At 38.9% G+C, this 20,827-nt stretch overlaps 1 protein-coding gene across 1 annotated transcript; it reads right to left on the reverse strand.

The window, feature by feature from the left end:
* Nucleotides 1–7,649: 7,649 nt before the first annotated feature.
* Nucleotides 7,650–20,509, reverse strand: Clec4d (C-type lectin domain family 4 member D). Its single transcript, XM_021165706.2, has 6 exons — nucleotides 20,367–20,509; nucleotides 17,169–17,261; nucleotides 15,413–15,520; nucleotides 14,399–14,550; nucleotides 12,134–12,249; nucleotides 7,650–7,912 (listed from the first exon to the last, which is right to left on the reverse strand). The coding sequence occupies exons 1-6, from the start codon at nucleotides 20,392–20,394 to the stop codon at nucleotides 7,750–7,752; spliced, it is 660 nt and encodes a 219-aa protein (XP_021021365.1). The 5' UTR covers nucleotides 20,395–20,509; the 3' UTR covers nucleotides 7,650–7,749.
* Between the last annotated feature and the right edge of the window lie 318 nt (nucleotides 20,510–20,827).

A 20,827-nucleotide genomic window follows, 5' to 3' on the forward strand; every position in this document is an offset into this window, starting at 1 on the left:
ACCCCCATTTTCTCTGTGTTCTCTTCTATCAACTGGATTTCACCTGTACTTGTATCTACTGTGCAAGTAGAATCTGCTCAGTAGGTTCAAAGTGAAATTATCCTTTAAAATTCATTTTCACATTTTTCTGTCTCAGGACTGCATTTATTGCATGATATTCTGTCAATATAGACCATGTTTCTTCCAGACAAAGCCCTAAAGGAACCTTCAGCAGCAGTCACACATTGTAATAAACATGTATCCTTGAGTAGGAAAATTAAACTAAATAAATTAATTTGGCATATTAGCACTCATTACAAGCACTTCTATTAGACTTTCTAACAATCTGATTTTGAAATTGATAACCTTATTTTAAACACAAAGATATCTTACAACCACACATTTGACTTCTCTTTTTAAAATTATTTTTGTTTGAAAATTTTGTGCATTTATATAATTCACTTTTAATGAACCCATCCTTACTCTCCTCACTACAACCTGCTCCTATCCACCTCACTGCTTTTCCCTCCCAATTTCATGTGCTCCTCTTTGTTTTAAACCTACTCTATCTACTCAGTGCTTCCTGAATGCACTTGAGTATAAGTCTTTCTACTGGACCATAGCCTCTCGGCAACCACATCCCACACTCCACCTGTTCCAGCAGGCAACAATAGCCAATTGACCAACCTCAGCTAGGGATGGAATTTCATGAGCTCCATGCCATTCATGCTGGAATTTGGGTTGTTTTATGTTGCCTTTATTATATTGCGATATCTCTTCTGTATCCCTAGAATCTCTAGGAGCTTCATATTAAAAGATTCTGAATTCCATCAAAGGGCACACAAAGAAACCACAAAGACCATGTGGCTTCTGTCCTTGGGTTTATTTGCATGGTTCATTACATTTGTTGACTTGCATATATTGTGACATCCCTCCATCTCTAGGATGAAACTGAAGTGATCATGATAGATAACTTTTGGATCTTTTCACTCTTCTATTGCTGTGATGAAACATGAGCCAAAACTATCTTGGGCCGGGAAAAGTTTAATTTATCTTAACATAAATTTCCTATTCAGAAAATTGGACAGGTGGGGAATCATCCAATTGAAACTCGAAAAGTGTAATGTTTTGTACATTAGGTTACAGAAAAACAACTTTAGCCACAAAAATAGAGTAATAAACTATTCATATTCTCAATGACATATTCCTCAAAAAAGACACCATTAGAATTTGAATATAGCCGGGCAGTGGTGGTGCATGCCTTTAATCCCAGCACTTGGGAGGCAGAGGCAGGCAGATTTCTGAGTTCGAGGCCAGCCTGGTCTACAGAGTGAGTTCCAGAACAGTCAGGGCTGCAGAGAGAAACCTGTCTCGGGGGAAAAAAAAGGAATTTGAATACAACATTCATGGCCCAAACTTTTTGAAGACTAGTCACTTTACTACTTTTTTGTTAATTGGAGATTTTCTTTATTTACATTTCAAATGTTATCCCCTTTCCAGGTTTCCCTCCCTCCCGGAAATACCCTATCACATCCCGCTCCCCCTCTTCTATGAGGGTGTTCCTTCACCCACCTACCCACTCCCACCTCCCAGGCCCAGCATCTATTGAACTTTCATAGGACCAAGGACCTCTCCTCCCACTGATGCATGACAAGGCCACCCTCTGCTACATATGCAGCTGGAGCCATGTGTACTCCTTTGTTGATGGCTTAGTCCCTGAGAGTTCTGGAGGGTATGGTTGGTTGATATTGTTGTTCTTCCTATGGGGTTGAAAACCCCTTCAACTCCTTCAGTCCTTTCTCTAACTCCTCTATTGGGGACCCCGCGCTCAGTGCAATGGTTTGCTGCGAACATCTGCCTCTGTATTTGTAAGGCTCTGGCAGGGCCTCTCAGGAGACAGCCATATCAGACTCCTTTCAGCATGCACTTCTTGGCATCCACAACAGTGTATAGGTTTGGTGACTGTATATGAGGTGGATCCCCAGGTGAGGCAATCACTGAATGGCCTTTCCTTCAGTCTCTGCTCTGCACTTTATCTCCATATTTGCTCCTGTGAGTATTTTGTTCTCCTTCTAAGAAGGACCGAAGCACCTGCACTTTGGTCTTCCTTCTTAGTGAGCTTCATGTGGTCTGTGAATTGTATTTAAGTTATTTGGAGCTTTTCAGCTAATATCCATTTATCAGTGAGTGCACAACATGTGTGGGTTACTTCTCTCAGGATGATACTACTTTTATAATTTTAGTAAAAATTATAATACTCATTATGAAATTTTTCTATGGAGTGCAAAGATGTATGGATGGAAAACTTCTTCAGTCAGAGAAATACTTAGCATGAACATTAACTACCATTCTAGAAAACCATACGTGAATTTTGATTGATGCAAGAAGTACTGTATGACACCTTGGAAAGTCAGAAGGTAGCAAAAGCTGGGTGGTCGTGCCTGCCTTCTACCTGACTTTCTTCCCTAAATGAAACCATAACCCTGAGCTCCGCCCCTTTTCCCCCTCAAGATTCTCAGGTGTGAAGGGTTCTACCCCTGTAAGAAGACTGCACAGGCCTTATAAGTTCTCCTACTTTATTAGCCATAGGTTTATTTCCTAAATTGCACATTTTACCCCACCCCCAGAATTATCCACCTCTTTTTCAGACTTAACAAAACATAGATTTCCATTTCTTTATTTCTGAATAAACTTGTGTCTTATGAAACTTATTTGTGTATGTCTTTCTCTTGTAATCTATCCTCTTAGATACAGGAATTCCGATTGTTCTCAGGTAGTGTATCAACCCCTTACATGGAAGTAATTATATGAAAATTAGTATAACAATGAGAAAACACCAAACCATGAATCAAACCCTGGCACTGTTCAAATATATTGCTAGGAAAACCATGTAGATCTGTTGCAGCAGAGCAGGGAAAATCCTGGGACAGCTTCCAAGTGTTATCCGATGACACCCACAGCTTCAGGGAATAGCAATCTGTCCTCAAGGATTCATCTATGGCCTTTACATCTAGTGGTGAAAAATACAGTTTCCCTCACCTAAAACTTTAAGCATTAGATATAAATGATGAGAAAATAAAAACTCAAAGGGAGTTCGTCTAGGTCCAGGAGTATGAAAGCACACCTTGAACAGCAGCCTATATCTTGAAAGTCTACTCAGTTTCTGCTGTAGCAATTTTGAAGTGCCAGTTAAGTTGAGGTCTCTGATCCATTTGGAACTGATTTTTGTGGAGTGAGAGATACATGTCTAGATTCATTTTTCTACATGTGGATATTCAGTGCTCATGTATGGAATTCTAAAGAAAAAAATGTTTAAAACACAGAAAAGAAATCTTAGAAACCAAACCTGATGGTTGGAATTACTCTAGAGACCTAGAGCATGAGACTTAAAAGGAAGAGAGACTTCTCTCAGTTCTCACCTTTCTCTTTTCCCTCTTTGATGGCTTCATACATTCATACAATTATACAATATTTTATAATTAAATATGATTTTATATATAATTTTATATAAAATATAATTTTATAATAATTTTAGTCATTTTTCCACACCTTTTTTCCTCCTCTCATTCCCCTTCCTCTCCATCTAGAATCCTTGCTAATTAGTCCTTCTCCCACTCTCCTGTCTTCTTCCTGTGTGTGACCCACTGAGCTGACCAAGTGTCTTATTAGAGTGTGGGTGGGTGTCGTGTCCCACTGACCAGCAAGTAGGACGCAACCACCAGTTCTTCTTAATGCAGTTTTACTCAGGCAGCTTCTTTCTTAAAATCCCCCAGCCTCTCTGGTTACAAGTGTTTTTCTCCACTCCAGCCACAACCACACCCCCACCAATCACCACAGGTCACATGACCTCACCAGGCAGGCTTGCTCAGCCAATCAGGGATTAGGGGCATGCCATCCACCAAACATGGGCTTGTTTACTGCCTGGAGTAGATTTCCATCCGGCTGGCCTGTTTATAGCCTGGAATGGCTCCCCACAGGTGGGAGGTTATTCACTGCAGTTGGGGCAGGTAGCAGCCAAAATGGCCACAATGTCCAACTCCTCCTACATATGTTTACATTCATGAACTGTAGTTACTTTGTGTTTTTATTAATGTGTCTACTGTTTACACTGTAATGTGTGTGTGTGAGTGTGTGTGTGTGTGTGTGTGTGTGTGTGTGTGTGTGTGTTGATTTCCTATTAGTGAAATGTGGGAATGTGAAAACTCTGCTCTTTTCATCCAGATAGGAGGCTGGGAGCCCAAGCTATGGTGATAGCTCTATGACTCTGGGAATGATCATTCTTAGCAGCAGAAACAGACTGTTGACAGTTGCAGAAACAGTTAAGGAAATAATGGAGGATCATATTTTATTAACAACTGGATTTCATCATAGACAGGTATATGACTGGTACATTAAAATGGATATTATTAAATATACAAGTCCCATTAATGCATAAAATTATTTCAACTTCTCTTGTGCTTTATGATTTAATTAATATGTCCAACCCAATGTAAAGGTACTTAGTTCTACTTCTTTTAAACATACCAATTATCACAAACACACACCAAACACATGTCACACTGTCACACTGAACCAAACATTAATGTTCTACATTTAACCCAGAAAATCATTAACAAAATTACAAAGTAACTGTTTTCTTTCAAAATGGGGGCAAGGGGATGAGGAGAAGAAAAATTTAAAGGTTGTTCCTTGGAAATTCTCATCTCAGATGAAGGAAATATTAACAAATCAAATTTCAAACAAAACCAAGACAGTATTTTTCTTTTAAATGTTTGTTTATTTATTTTGTGTGTGTGTGTGTGTGTATGAGTGTACACGTGCACATGTATGTGTACATGTGTGTATTGCATGTGTGTATGTCGTATAAGCAGAAGTTGTGTTGTGTAGACCAGAAAAAAGTATCAGATACCCTAGAGTTGGTGCTGTAGGCCACTATGAGCCACCTTATGTAGGTAATGGGAACAAAACTCAGGTCCTCTGGAAGAGGAGCAAAGCAATTGCAACCACTGATCCATCTCCATAGCCCCCAATCTGGATAGATTTTCTCATGGTAAGTCACAATTCAACGACTAGTGGTACAAACATCATAATTGTAGGCTGTCAATTCAGTGACTTTCTTGCCAATAGTACAGCTCTTAAACATTAGAAAAAAATTATATAAATGAATTAAAATGTGATCTCACTGTCAATAAGACAAAAAGGCCACCAACAGATTGGGAAAGGATCTTTACCAATCCTAAATCTGATAGGGGACTAATATCCAATATATTCAAAGAACTCAAGAAGCTGGACTCTAGAAAAAAAACATTAAAAAATGGGGTACAGAGCTAAACAAAAAATCCTCAACTGAGGAATACGAAATGATTGAGAAGCACTTGAAAAAATGTTCAACATCCTTAATCATCAGGGAAATGCAAATCAAAAAACCCTGAGATTCCACCTCACATCAGTCAGAATGGCTAAGACCAAAAATTCAGGTGACAGCAGATGCTGGCGAGGAAGTGGTGAAAGAGGAACACTCCTCCATTGCTGGTGGGATTGCAAGCTTGTACAACCACTCTGGAAATCAGTCTGGTGGTTTCTCAGAAAATTGGACATAGTACTACCGGAGGATTCAGCAATACCTCTCCTGGGCATATATCCAGAAGATGTTCCAACTAGTAATAAAGACACATGCTCCACTATGTTCATAGCAGCCTTATTTATAATATCCAGAAGCTGGAAAGAGCCCAGATGTCCCTCAACATAGGAATGGATATAGAAAATGTGGTACATTTACACAATGGAGTACTACTCAGCTATTAAAAAGAATGAATTTATGAAATTCTTAGGCAAATGGACAGAGCTGGAGGATATCATCCTGAGTGAGATAATCCAAGCACAAAAGAACTCAAATGATATGCACTCTCTGATAAGTGGATATTAGCCCAGAAACTTAGAATACCCAAGATACAAGTTGCAAAACACATGAAACTCAAGAAGAACAAAGACCAAAGTGTGGATACTTGGTACCTCCTTATTATGGGGAACAAAGTACCCATGGAAGGAGTTATAGAGACAAAGTTTGGAGCTGAGACTAAAGGATGGACCATCCTGAGACTGCCCCACCCGGTAACCCATCCCATAAAGAGCCACCAACCTCAGACACTATTGCATATGCCAGCAAGATTTTGCTGACAAGACCCTGATATAGCTGTCTCTTATGAGGCTATGCCAGTGCCTGGAAAATATAGAAGTGGATGCTTACAATCATCTATTGGATGGTACACAGCGTCCCCAATGAAGAAGCTAGAGAAAGTACCCAAGGAGCTGAAGGGGTTTGCCACCCTATAGGTGGAACAACAATATGAACTAACCATTATCCCCAGAGCTCATGTCGCTAGCTGCATATGTAGCAGAAGATGACCTAGTTGGCCAGCATTGGGAGAAGAGGCCCTTGGTCTTATGAAGATTATATGCCCCATTACAGGAGAATACCAGGGCCAGGAAGTGGGAGTGGGTGGTTTGGGGAGCAGTGTGGGGCAAGGGTATAGGGGACTTTCAGAATAGCATTTGAATTGTAAATGAAGAAAATATCTAATAAAAAATGTTTCTGAAAAAAAATGTGGTCTCTTTATGATTCCAAATGAAAACACCAATAGAGTGGGACTAAGAAAATTGAGTCCTTAGCCAAGTAAAAAGGCCAGCTTATCTCTATTAACATTACTGTACATATAAAGGAAATAGGGTTCATCTCCAAAAAAAGGGTAGATGTGAGCCATGAACCAGCAATGAGAATAGGAGCTCTTTAGCTTCCTGAGACTTTGTTTTTCTCAGTTAAAGGGCGATTGAAATTTGCCCATTACAATTAAGTTAGGTCATCATGAGACCACTTGCTTTAACTCAACAGCTAGAATGGAGAAAGAAGAAAATTGTTAAAAGGTCTATAGTCTTCTTTTCTACTTGTACAATACCATCACTGAAGCCTATTTTACACTGTTTTCCTGGGAGATCTTTAGTAACTATTTAAAGGTAAAAATAAAATCTCAATTGATAGAATTGTTAAAATTTTAAACTGAGATTTAGGTTTAAATGGAACCCGATTTCTCCTACTGGGTTGCTTTGTCCAGTCTTGATATGAGGATTTGTGCCTAGCTTATTGTGACTTGTTATTCTGTATTCAGTAGACATCCCTGGGGGGCCTGGCCTATTCTGAAGGGAAATGGAGGAGGAGTCGATCTGAAACAGTGCTGGTAGAGAAGATTGGGGAAAGAAAAGAGAATCTGTGCTCACAATGTAATGTACCAGAGAAGAATAAAATATGATTTATTACTACCATTTTGTCTGCTCTAAGTTTTAATTTTAAGAGGCAAGAGAAAAATGACAAAGAGATTATATTATCTAATCCATTCATTAAATATATAACAAAAACATACCAACTGAAAAGTAAATTCTTTAAATACTCTCAAGGAAACAATGATTAAAAACTGAATCTCATAGGATGATGATCATTCTCTCTACCAAAACAGGACACAAAACCTCACTATCTTAAACATATGTGTGCATTAGCATGTGTGTGCATGCCAGTGTGTACCCACACACACACAGAGACAGAGAGAGTGAGAGAGCACAAACTATGCTATGTATATTGAATTAAATTTAAACAAAAATAATGAAAACCATCCTCATGGTTAACAGTGGTCTATGACCCAGTGTGTTCTTTATTTCTATGATGTGTGGACACTTCCCCTGGGTCTGATAGGTTCATCTTCTTCATCCTCATCATAAGGATCACTTCAAGGGCTTCCAATTGAATGTTATTCCAGGTAATTTGCAAATCCTTCTCACCTCAAAGTGACAAGGAAAGTCATTCCAGACCCATTTTTCATGGACATAAACAAGGACAACACAGTCTTCTTCCATAAAGTCACTGGGTTCCCCCTTTTGCCAGAATCTGAAAGAGAAGCAGAACTGTGAGATAGTATTTTATTCCAGAGCAATCCAGAGAAACAGAACAAATGGAGCACATGGACAAAACAGAGTTACAATCTGCACTGAAAAGAGTCACCATTCATGAGTGGCTATCGAATGTTTGAAGTGTGACTTCCTTAACACATAAAAATTAGAAGTCTTCCTATATACAATGACAGAACACACAAAGAAATCAGGAAGGCAATACTATACATAATAGCCCTCATTTCTTTAACCAAGAAACTGGAATAAGTCTAATGAAGCAAGTAAAAGACTCATACAATGAAAACTTAAAAACCCTAACAAGGAAATAAAGAAAATGCCAGAAGATGAAAAGGTCTCCCTTTCATATTGTGTAAGTGGTCATCCTTACAAAAGTGATCACCGACTCAACTCAAGCTCCATCAAAGTTCTAAGGCCATTCTTATAGAAATTGAAAAAAATCAAAGTTAAATAAACTTTAATTAAATTTAAAATTAAATTAAACATGGATGTCCCAGGGAAACCAAACAACCCTGAAGAGTTTTTAAAAACAATCTGGAGGTATCACCACCTCAGATTTCAAACTATACTACAGAGCTATTCTTTAAAACAAAACAAAAACAAAAATAAATCATCACAGTAATGGCATAAAAACAGACCTGCTGCCCATTGGAACAGAATCAAAGATGCATGTATACATCTACCTGATCTTCCACAGTGAGACCAACAGTGAATTTGGGTGAAAACACAGTATCTCCATCAAATGGTGCTAGCCAAACTAGATAGCCATGTACAAAAATAATGAAACAGAGTTCTCACCTCTCACTTGGCACAAGACACAACTCCAAATGAATCAAGTGCCTCAGATAAAACCTGATACCCTAAATTTGACAGAGGAAAAAGTAGGGAATATTCTTGAACTCATTGACACAGGGAAGAACATCCTGAACAATGGGAAAGGCACTAAGACCAATAACTAATAAATGGGACTTCATGGAAGTAGAAAAACTTCTATACACCATCATTCAAGGGAAGAGACGGCCTGCAGGTGGGGAGAGGACATTTTTCAGCTTATATGGCAGAGGATTAGTATCTAGAACATACAAAGAACTGAAGGGAAAAAAAGGTAAATATAGGGAAAACAAATGGGGATTGGAACTAAGCAGAGAGCTCTCAAAAGATGAAATACTGGAAGGAGTTACAGAGACAGTTTGGAGCTGAGATGAAAGGATGGACCATCCAGAGACTGCCACACCCGGGGATCCATCCCATAATCAGCCTCCAAATGCTTACACCATTGCATACACCAGCAAGATTTTGCTGAAGGGACCCTTATATAGCTGTCTCTTGTGAGGCTATGCCGGTGCCTGGCAAACACAGAAGTGGATACTCACAGTCAGCTATTGGATGGATCACAGGACCCCCAATGGAGGAGCTAGAGAAAGTACCCAAGGAGCTAAAGGGGTCTGCAACCCTATAGGTGGAACAACAATATGAACTAACCAGTACCCCTGGAGCTCGTGTCTCTAGCTACATATGTATCAGAAGATGGCCTAGTTGGCCATAATTGGGAAGAGAGGCCCCTTGGTCTTGCAAACTTTATATGCCTCAGTACAGGGGAACGCCAGGGCCAAGAAGTGGGAGTGAGTGAGTAGGGGAGTGGGGGAGGGAGGGTATGGGGGACTTTTGTGATAGCATTTGAAATGTAAATGAAGAAAATACCTAATATTTTAAAAAAGAGATGAAATACAAGTGGCAGAGAAAAATCTTTAAAATGCTCAATATTCTTTGCCATCAGGGCAATGCAGAATAAAACTACATTTAGATTATTTTTTATCTTGCCCCAGTAGAATGCCTAAGCTCTAAACAAACAAATGTTGCCAAGTGCTGGCATACATGTGGAGAAAAGAGAATACTTGTTTACTGCTGGTGGGAGTGCAAGCTGGTACAGCCACTATGGAAATCCATATGAAGCTTCCTCAAAAAGCTAGAACTATATACTACTATGATCCAGCTATACAGTTCTTTGGCATATATCTGAGAGACTACATTCTCCTGTAGATTGAGACTCTTCCTAATCCATGTTCATTGCTGCTCTACTCATAATAGTCAAGAAATAGAAATAGCCTAGATGTCCAACAGTTGAGGAACAGATACTGAAAAAGTGGTATATCTACAAAATGAAATATTATTCAGCTGTTAACAGAAATCAAATTATGAAACTTACAGGATGAAGCTGAGAAGAATTATTCTGAGTGAAAGAATCCATAAGGACAGACAGACAGATATAGATAGATGGATGGATGGATAGATAGATAGATAGATAGATAGATAGATAGATAGATAGATAGATAGATAGATGATAGATTTAAAATTAAGTCACCCTATAAGTTACTCCTTTTAAATACCCAAAGCTAACAAATTAAAATACTAGTGCCAAGAATGAGTTACCTCCTTTGGATGATTTGTCCAGCGAGGTTCAATAGACTCCTAAATATTACAACCTATTACCAACATTAGTGGTTACACTCCAGAGCTTGACAGTATGGCCAACAACATGCTTGAGTCACAGAAATAAAATTGGTACTGCTTGGAAGCTTTGTCCCTACTGACTAGATTTCATAGTGCTGGAAAGTGCTGTGAATGCTATCAGGGTAAGCCTTACTCAGCTGTAAGCCTGGCAAGCTATAATAACAACTGTCTGGCAAGACATCACAACTGGTACGGTAGTGACATGAACATTATAGGGGTAATGACTTATTGGATTTAAGTCCTGTACCACAAGATGAACCCATTACCTGACACCATTAACAGCTCAAGAATTTGTGGTATAGATCCCAAGTCCTAGGGGAGAACCTACATTATTAGTTTGTTAACTGTACACAGTACTAATCCAACTCCTAATGACTTAATATTATATACATAGATTGGCCCATCTCTTAATCTTCATCATGGAAGCTTCTGTTTGCAGCAAATAAAAATTAGCACAGAGATCCACAACTGACTAAGGTACAAAGGATAGACTAAAAAATGTTCAGCTTTACATGAGATATTTGTATCACATCCCTTACCCCAGAAATTCAGAATCTTAATGAAAAAAAGTGTTAGATCCAGAAGAGATGGATGACTAAAAGGAAAGAATGTCCTCCAGACACAGCATAGCAGCTGCACACACAAATTCAGTGACTGTAGCAGCATGCACTAATGTTGTGCAATCTCAAGGCAAATCAGATCCCAACACAGTGGAAGTGGGCACCAAGTCCCATCCCTAGCCATGGGAATTGACATCTTCTGGGAGGAAGAGAGTCAATGTTTAGAGTGTGGCTCAGATAGACCTTCTACCAAGGTCTTATACCCAAGAACATACAAATAACACAAACTGTTATCTGGGAAAATGAAGATGACACAATACTGGGTGGGAGAGGGGAAAAACACATTGTATGGAATTCTCAGAAGGGAAAAAAATTACTGATTTTAAAAGAGAAAGGAAGAAATGTGTTTTCTCCATACTGAGATATCCTTTGAGTGTTAAGTGCACATGGATTTACTGTGTTAAAACACTATTAATAATTGATAGTTAATGTATTATTACCATAAGTTTTGCCAGTTGTTCCTTTTTTTTTGTCTTTCTGGTGTGTGTGTGTGTGTGTGTGTGTGTGTGTGTGTGTGTGTGTGTGTGTGTTTTGCTGTTTTTCATTTAAAGCATTGTCTTGCTATGTACTGAAGTCCTCCCTAGAACTCACCATGTAGTCCAGGGTTGCCTCAAATTATCAACTCTCTCAATCCCAACTCATAAATACAAAGATTATGTATGTGAGCCTCCATATCTAACTTTTTTTTTTTTACTTTCTTCACATGACTTCTAGGAAATTCAACCTATATGTGTGGTATTATATTATTATATTACCATGGTTCAAAAAAGAAAATTAACAGGTTAAAACTCTTTCAAAATAATTTTAGCTCTTATACTATTGTTTATCTAAATAATAATCTTAAGAAGCCCTTGTTATATTACTCTCACCATGTCTGTTCTTTCATAAACACTGTGCTGAAGTCATAGGGTTATTCTGCAGTGGGATCACAGCATACAGAGACTGCTCAACGGCTGGTGATCCGCTGAGTAAGCACTTACATTGGTGTACCCTACTCTAAAACAAGTTCTCTTTGCCACCCTTCTCATGTTTGCTTATAACTGCCCCTTATCCCCAACCAATATACTCACACCGTGTGTGGGTTAAATGGCGTCTTGTCCACCCACTGCCATTGGCCTTCCACATTCTCATCAGCAAGTCCCAGGAAATAAGAAAACCGTTTATCCAAAAGCTGGGTCACAAAATTCTGCATACAAAATATACATCTTTTTAATTTTTTTATTTATTTATTTTTTTAGTAAATGCACTTTCAAGATGTCCATTAGGCTGATAAGGAGGAACGAGGGCAATGAGATCACAAGCTAAGCATCAACATCACAATATCAGACAAGCCTGTCTTCAAATCTGCTTAGTATGATCGGGGGAGCTTTAACCTCATCGAACCCTGAGTCTCCTGACAATTTCACTGCTACATAGGATCACGGTAAAAATGAGGTGCGATTGTATTTGCAAAGTTGTGTATGAGCACAGGTCCTACATGAGCTTACACTGAAGCACAAGGTCAGCATGGGCTTATGCCACTACTGCTGTGTATACATTATAACTATTAACTTAGTATTTTTATGAGACTCCTAGCTTTTGAGAATGAGCGGATTCTGACTCTTTTGCCTGCTCTTTTCTACCTCTTGGGTTGCCATGTCCAACTTCAATGGGATATGTTTTGCTTCATCTTATATTTTATTTTGTTGTAGTGGGTTGTCATCTCTTAGAAGCCTGTTCTATTCTAATAAAAGACCTAAATTGGATTTATCTGGAGGGGATGGGGGGCATAAAGGAGCTGATAGGAGTAGAGAAAGGGAAAATTGCAATCCGGATATATTATATGAAAAAAAATCTATTTTTGGTAAAAGAAAAACCCCTTTGATTGCATATTTTATTCGATTCTATATCATTTGAAGAGTTGGAAAACTTATTGATGGCAGTCAAGGAGACAGGATCCCTAAAGAAATTCCATTGACAACCAGTGGAAATCAGAAGCTTGGGAAGGGCACATGTAGAAAATATATCACACAAAGAGAACAATTTCAGCTCTTAAAAAGCTGAAGTTACTTTCAAATGCATTTATTTAGAATTAATATCACATGTTAAAAACTATTTTCCATATACAAGAAGCCATTTCAGCCCTAATTAATTACTCATGTAAGTATATAACCAGGAGTCCCACTCTGTGCCTGACTTTTCACAGACAATTGGAAATATAAGAGTAAGGAGAGTGTGGTCTGAGCCTTCCATCAAGTGGGAGTCATTGAAAGACCTGTAACTTACTAGAGTAAGTGTGGACACCCACTGTGCTCAAAGAGCCTTAGCAGAACCAATATAATACACTAGGGAGCACAGAGTAGGAATGATGGGTTTCTGGGAGAATTGGCATATCCTTAAAGTCTGGAAAGACCAAAAATTAGCCATATAGGGAGAAAACTGACCAATTTTCTATCATATAAAGTAACTTATATTTCTACTCATGTGCAGGGACTGCATGGGTCTGCACCAGGTCCTTCTTGTATATGTTATGGCTATTAGCTTGGTGTTCTTGTAAGAAAGGAGCTAGAGGTTTGGGAGGGAGGGAAAGCTGTAGTTATAATATATTGTATAAGAGAAGAACTTATTTTCAGTTTAAAAAGAAGAAAATGTGCATTTTACTATACAAAATCTCTCGGGTATGCAATATTACTAAAGAGAGGGTAAAGAACACTATAATATATACTGGACTTTGTATTAGGAAATGTGTAGTTGAAAAAAATCAATGAGTTGATTTGAAGGAAGAGGGGAAAGGAAAAGGAAAAGGAAAAGGAAAAGGAAAAGGAAAAGGAAAAGGAAAAGGAAAAAGTGGGAGAGGAAGAAAAGGCTTCCCAGGCTGATCAGAAAGATGAAGAAACAACATTAGAGAGCCAAGAAATTTCTTCTCTGTAAAGGGAATTAAAGCAACAGAATAACTGGTGGTCTTGACACAGCCTAGAATTATCTGAGAAGGTAATCTCAGTTGAGGGATATCTAAATCAGATTGGCTTTTGGGTGTCTGTGTGGGACTGTGTGTATTGTTAATAGATGTAGGAGGACCCAGCCTACTGTGGGCAGCATCATTCCTTAGGCAGGTGTCCTGGGCTGAAAAGAAACTAAGCTAAGTGTGAGTCTTTGAGTGGGTCCGAAAGTATTTTCCTCCTTGGTTTCTGTCTCAAGTTCCTGCATGAATCTCTGCCCTAAATTCCCTCAATGATGAACTCTTAAGTTGTGAGCTGAAATAAACTCTTCCCTCACCGAAGTTACTTTCGGTTGTAGTGTTTGTCACAGCAATAGAATAAAACGAGAACATCAGGATGGACTAAGCTAACGCATACCTGTTCTGCTTCGGTGTTGATGGTCACCAGATGACTGCTCATCCCTGAGCAGTTCCTCTCGCTCTCATGCCAGGTCTGGTTGTCATTAAGAGGAAAATAACAGTTAGACTGGAAGGCTCTCCAGCTAACAGGACAGCAGGTCCAAGTACCTCCTCAGGTGAGAATTGATATAGATGTTAGTTACCAAGGAACACTTAATTTGTGACAGGTTCACAGTCATATTATTTCAAGTATTACTTCAAATGATATTCAGTGTCTCTACATCTATTTTGCTTTTGTATTTAAAATATTTCCCAAGCTAGCAGTGTGACTCAATGGTAAGCACATTCCTAGAATGTGAAAAGTCCTGAGTTTGATATTCATCAAATAAAGAAAAGAATTGAGAGATGGGGTGGGGGTAAATTAAATTAAGCAAAAGGTTCCTACAGCAAAGACTTTTACAGGATATTCTATTTGTAAGAAAAGGAAAGACTGTGTAAAACGCAAGCGTTTAATTCTTTCGAACCTTATAAATTCCAGAATATAAATAAAGAAATAGGTATCTCAGGGAGAAGAAACTGTTCTCACAACATAGCTGAGTCAAGGAAAAATTAAATGAAGTTCTTTTTATATTTCAGATGTCAAAAATGCCCACAGTCTAGAAATAATAGCACTGACCTGATATCTAAGCTCTTAGGAGACAGAAGCAAGAATGTCCCTAGTTTCAGGCCAACCTGGACTACATAGTGAGACTGTGTCTCAAAAAACAAGTTCTGTTGATGTGCAGTAATTGCCTAGCATGTGCAAGTCCTGTTTGATCCCCAGCATAACCCCCCCCTCACACACACACACACACACACACACACACACACACACACACACACACACATTAATAATGTGTTACAGCAATTTATTACAGTCATGAGAAACTTCTCTGTCCTAGTTGACTGATATTCATTCTTGCAGCCAGTTCTCATTCTGACAGATGCTATCTAAAGGCTGGATGGAAGTAGATAAAGAGGTTTACTCTGCTACCTATAGCTCCGGGCTGTGGCTCCTCTCGGATGCACGTTAGTCTTGTGTGGTAGTCTGACAGTTTCACCACACTTCCTCTCGTCCAGCGTAAAAAGTAATGATGAGTCACTGTTATCAGGAAAAGCAGTTGATTTTCTTTTGCTGTGTAGCCATTAATTTAGAAAAGTGGGCTGGTCTCCCCACCTTTCTCCTTCACTCACAGTTAAAGTCCCCACACCCTCTTTCTTTCCTATGCCATTTCATGATCCCAGATAAATTCAATGAAAGCTAATATTTTATAATCATATTATCTATGATTTACATTGGAAATTTTGGAACCTTTTAAGTGCACAATGTTTTCAGTTTATTTCACCAAAATTTTCATAAGAGTGGGGATTGTGGTAAGCCCTGGGCTAATTCCACAAAGTTTTGTGAACTTCACAAGTTTAGTAATATTTTTACTTTGGAAAATAATCAAATATTGAAAAGTAAAAAAAGAAAACCATAAATGTACAGGTTAGTAAATTAGTGTAATGTGAATACTTCTAGCAAAGACTGCCAAGTTCAAAAAATAAGATACAGTCAACATTTCAGGTAGCCATAATATCCCAGCACAACCCATTCTTCCATTTTGTACCTTGTGTCTTACATCAATCATAGGTTCAGCTTAGACCACACAAATCAGAATGTCTTCTGTTAGACTTTGCTATGAATGGATTCAAATGTCCTGCTTCCACTGGTGCTGTCTTATGCCCAGCACTGTTTCTGAAGCAATATTGCTGCCTAAATAAAATTATATTCGTCCATTTTCATAACTGGACAGTAACCTATTGTCTCCGTGGAGTAAAACACCCTGATCTCTTTGGTTTCTAGCACTCTCATGACTTCCAGTATTAGGCTGTTGTGCACTATGTTACTCTGAGCATCTTTGACCTTGAATCTTAAGAAGAGTAGGTACACATTTCTGTACGGCATGTGTGCCTCAGAGTGGGGTGGCCAGTGCATGATAGATGGGATACATGGGAAAGCTTTCCAAACATGTCTCCTACTTTAAGCTCTCTCTCACCGTCAAGCATCAAAGATCCAAGTTTCCTGCCCCTTCGTCATCAGACACTGTGTCTTTTGAGTCACCACCATCCTGGTGTTTCTGCAATAGTGACTCACGGTGAATTGCAGTTTTACTTCCCTAACAACCAATTAGGTTGACACTGTGTGTGTACATGATAAGATGTCATTTATTAAATTGGTTTTATTTATTAAATATAATCAATGAAGCCTACAACGTTAATTCAACAAAACACACCTTTCCTGATAACTCTGCAATATTCCCCTCAATATTAGATTAGGAGTTACATATTCAGACTCTATGCTGCCACTGTTTATTCTTTCCTCCAGCCTGTTTGTTTAGGCCTACAACATACTAATTCAGTCATAACCTCATCTTATAGCTTGATATCAGAAAATACAAGATTTTCTATGACATTAAGGGTGGCAATGGCTTCATGGATGCATATTTGTTCCCAATCTTGATATGGACATATTTAATAGAGTTTTTAATATGTCCGTTATACCTCAGCAAAGTGATTATTTTGGAAGCAAGCAGAGCAGTCTCATACAAATTTTAAAAAAAATCAAATGTACAGCTCTGATAGTAAGCCTAAGATGGGGAATGTGTTGTGTGTGGATAAGCTGAGGAAAAGCGAGGCTTTGGGAGCACATGTTGGAAATTCTTTGGGAAGATAATTCAAAATGAGCTTCACTCTGGCTAGTAGCTTACCCAAACAAGTTGAAATAAAGCAAGCACTAAGGAATGAGATGGAAACAACAGCGAAGACCCAAGGGATCAGCTGGGGATGTCGGGCACCTTTTGCTGAAACAAAAGGGGATATAGGTTAGTCTCCTCTCTGCCATCAGATGAGGGAAGTCAAGATTATCAAGGAGCAGGCTAACTGTGATAGCATGTAAAGTATGTTAGGAGTTCAGGAGACTTAAATATTTCCTGTGACTAAACCAAATAATAACAAAGAAAAATGCAAACTTGTTTTTATAAAGAAACGTTTTTATGAGCAGAACATAAAAGTCATAAAAATCAAAGCTTCTATATAACATAGTGTGATACAGGTACACACACACAATCATGTGCATGAAGAAAGCTCTTGTAATATCATTATTGAAGACATGTAGTTTCTAAAATCAATTAAAATACTGTGTAAATTATGAGCAATAAGTTTTTTCAGTTTATTGCATAATTTATTTTTAGATTTCTTGTGATTTTTTTAAAAAGATTAATCATTCCTGTCATTTACATCTCAAATGATACCCCCCTTCATGGTTACTCCTCCACAGCCCTCCCATCCCATCTGCCCTCTCCCCCTTCCATTTTGCCTCCATGAGGGTGCTCCCTCACCTACCTACCCACTCCCACCTCACTACTACAGCATATTCCTACGCTGGGGCATCAAACCTCCACAGCACCAAGAGCCTCCCCTCTCATTGATGTCAGACAAGGCCATGGTATGCTACATATGTATCTGGATCTGGAGCCCTGGATCCCCACCCCCCACCCCCACCCCTTCCCCTGTACGCTCCTTGGTTGGTGCTCTATCCCCTGGGAGCACTGGGTGGTCCAACCAATAAGCAGCAAATTTAATCTATTGAAATTATAAGTGATCACCAAACAAAATGAAAGTATGCCCCATCCAGGAACTATGAACTAAAATAGTGTGGCAAGATTTTCATATCTATTCAAAAAGCATAATGAAAGAAAGCATGCAGTGTTGGCATGGCTGAGAGAAAGTACTCAAGGAGAGAGATTGCTGTATAGCTGAGAGTAGGAAGGAAAAGTAAACCTGGAGAAGCATCAATGAGCAGCATTTATTCGCTCTTAGCTATGTATGTTCCTCTGTGTGTGTGTGTGCATGTGTGTGTGTGTCTGTCTGTTTGTGTGTGTGTGTGTCTGTATGTCTGTCTGTGTGTGTGTCTGTGTCTGTGTGTGTGTGTCTGTATGTGTGTGTAAGTGTCTGTGTGTGTGTGTGTCTGTCTGTCTGTGTGTCTGTGTCTGTGTGTCTGTCTGTGTGTCTGTGTGTGTCTGTCTGTGTGTGTGTCTGTGTGTGTGTGTGTCTGTGTGTGTCTGTCTGTGTGTCTGTCTATGTGTGTGTGTCTGTGTGTCTGTGTTTGTGTGTGTGTCTGTGTATGTGTGCACGTGCGTGTGCACGTGTGTCCTGGTGCATGTGTGGAAGTCAGAAGACAACCTGTGGGAGTTTGTTCTGTCCCTGCACTGTGTGGGTCCTCAGGCTTGAGGCAGGTGCCTTCACCTACTGAGCCACCTTGCTGGCCCGGCATTTATACGTTTGTAAATGCACTACATTTGCTGTAACAACTTCAGTCTAGAACTCCATGACCCAGAAATAACTGAATTTATTTGTATAAAAAATTACTTCTTGCACTGTTTTTTCTGCCAGGTCTGGTGCAACAGGAATATAATGCCAACTACTCCGGAGGTGAGGTGAGAATTACTAATTCAAGAGCTACCTGGGTTATGAAAGGAGTTCAAATCTAGCCTAGGATACACAGTGATAGTCTGTGAAGAAATTAAAAATAAAGAAAGGGCTGGGTGTGTATAGCTCAGGGTGGAGCACTTACTTCTTTAGCACGTGGTAGACACTGCTTCCAGTCTCCAGCACAAAATAGTAACCAAAAACAAGCAAGCAGAACACACACACACAAACAAACAAACAAGAAACCAAAACAACCAGGTTTTTTGATAGAGAATGGTCCTGATGAAGTTAGCTCTAGTAGACTGATGAGATTAAGCAAGATTTAAATTGTAAGCATAATTTAACATTTTCCAATATATTTATTACTAGAACATCTTTTATTTATTACTTGGTAATTTCAAACATCTAGGCACTGTATCTTGATCTTATCCATCCTCAAGCCCCACCCCCATCTCACCCTCCTCCTCCCATCCACAGGAATCCCCTACATGTTCCCACTTCCCTTTTCACGTTCTCTCCTTTGCTGCCTTGTCTCTGTAATCCACTGAGTCCACTAAGTGCTGTCTAGTGGAATGTTGACTGATCTTGTTAGTTTAATCTTATGCCAAGTCTTATGCAGGTGACCATAGCTGCTAGGAGTTCATGGCTGTGATGGCCATGTCTTATCCAAAAGATGTATCAATAGCTTGCTTATAAGTAATATAATATAATTACTATAATAAAGCATTATTTCACAGTCTCACAGTGCAGATCCAGTAGCATCCTTTAAATCAATCAGGAAACCAGGGAGAGTCTCTGGCATACTATGAGCCTACATCTATGTGTTCTATGTGCTATTTTTCTTTCTTCTTGTCAAAGGAATCTTCCAAAGTATTTAATTCTCCTTTTCATTTTATCTCATTTCTTTTTAAAATATACTTTATCTCCCCTCTTGCTTCTATCTGATTTTAGGATCTCCTTTCCTTGGTCTTAGCATCTGTTACACAGTTTACCAGGAATCAGCCATGTCCTTTGTCTCCATCAAGGCCATCCTCATTGTGTTCTAATACCCCTCATCTTAAATCTTTACACTGCCATCAATTCACATTTTAAAATTATAGTCATGAATACTTACTCTAGTTAAATGTGAAAAGGGCTGAGCATGATCACACATCAACTAAAGATTCAGCCCTCAAAAGTTGGAAGAAAGGAGATCAAGTCTGAGGCAATCCCAGGCTACACATAAAATTCAAGACCAGCCTGTGCTACGTAACAAAACTTTATCTTGAAGAAGGAAGAGTTAAGGGAAAGAAGAAGAGAAAGACAAGGAGGAAGAGGAGGATCATGGGAAGAAAGGAAGGGGAGAAGAGAAAGAAAGTAGGAGGGGGAAGTGGATGGATGGATAAATGATAGATAGATAGATAGATAGATAGATAGATAGATAGATAGATAGATAGATAGATAGACAGACAGACAGACAGATAAAGAGAGAGACTCACATTTCATTTGGGATTCTTCCAGCCACATTATGTGTGTCAAGAGATTCCAGTCTGCTTTTTACTTCTTGCCCAGAGTGTATATTTCCATCACAAGTATCTCTTCAGAAACATTTAAGATTGGACATCAATACATCTGTCTTATTCTGGTAAGATCAGTAAGTGTTCAGTACAAGAGAGCCAAGTGAAAAACAATAAATCTTAAAAACAGAGTTTCCTCTAATGTACTAGAACAAAGGGAGCAAAGAGGAAAAGGAAATTGAGAAAGCAACCCCAAAATAGCCAGTAGAAACTTCCAGAAGTGTGTCACGTAAGATTTCTCAATGTGTTTTTGCTACTCATATGTCATGTTTTCAAAGGTAGTTTAAGGTAAAATGAGTCTTAGAAAGTTCTCTAGCTCAATGAGATATGTCCAAAATGACAACGAACAAAGCTTTTAACATAGATTTTGTGCACATGGTGCA

The sequence above is a fragment of the Mus caroli genome, unplaced genomic scaffold, assembly GCF_978045245.1.
Source record: "Mus caroli unplaced genomic scaffold, Mus_caroli_1 scaffold_7, whole genome shotgun sequence".
Lineage (NCBI taxonomy): Eukaryota > Metazoa > Chordata > Mammalia > Rodentia > Muridae > Mus > Mus caroli.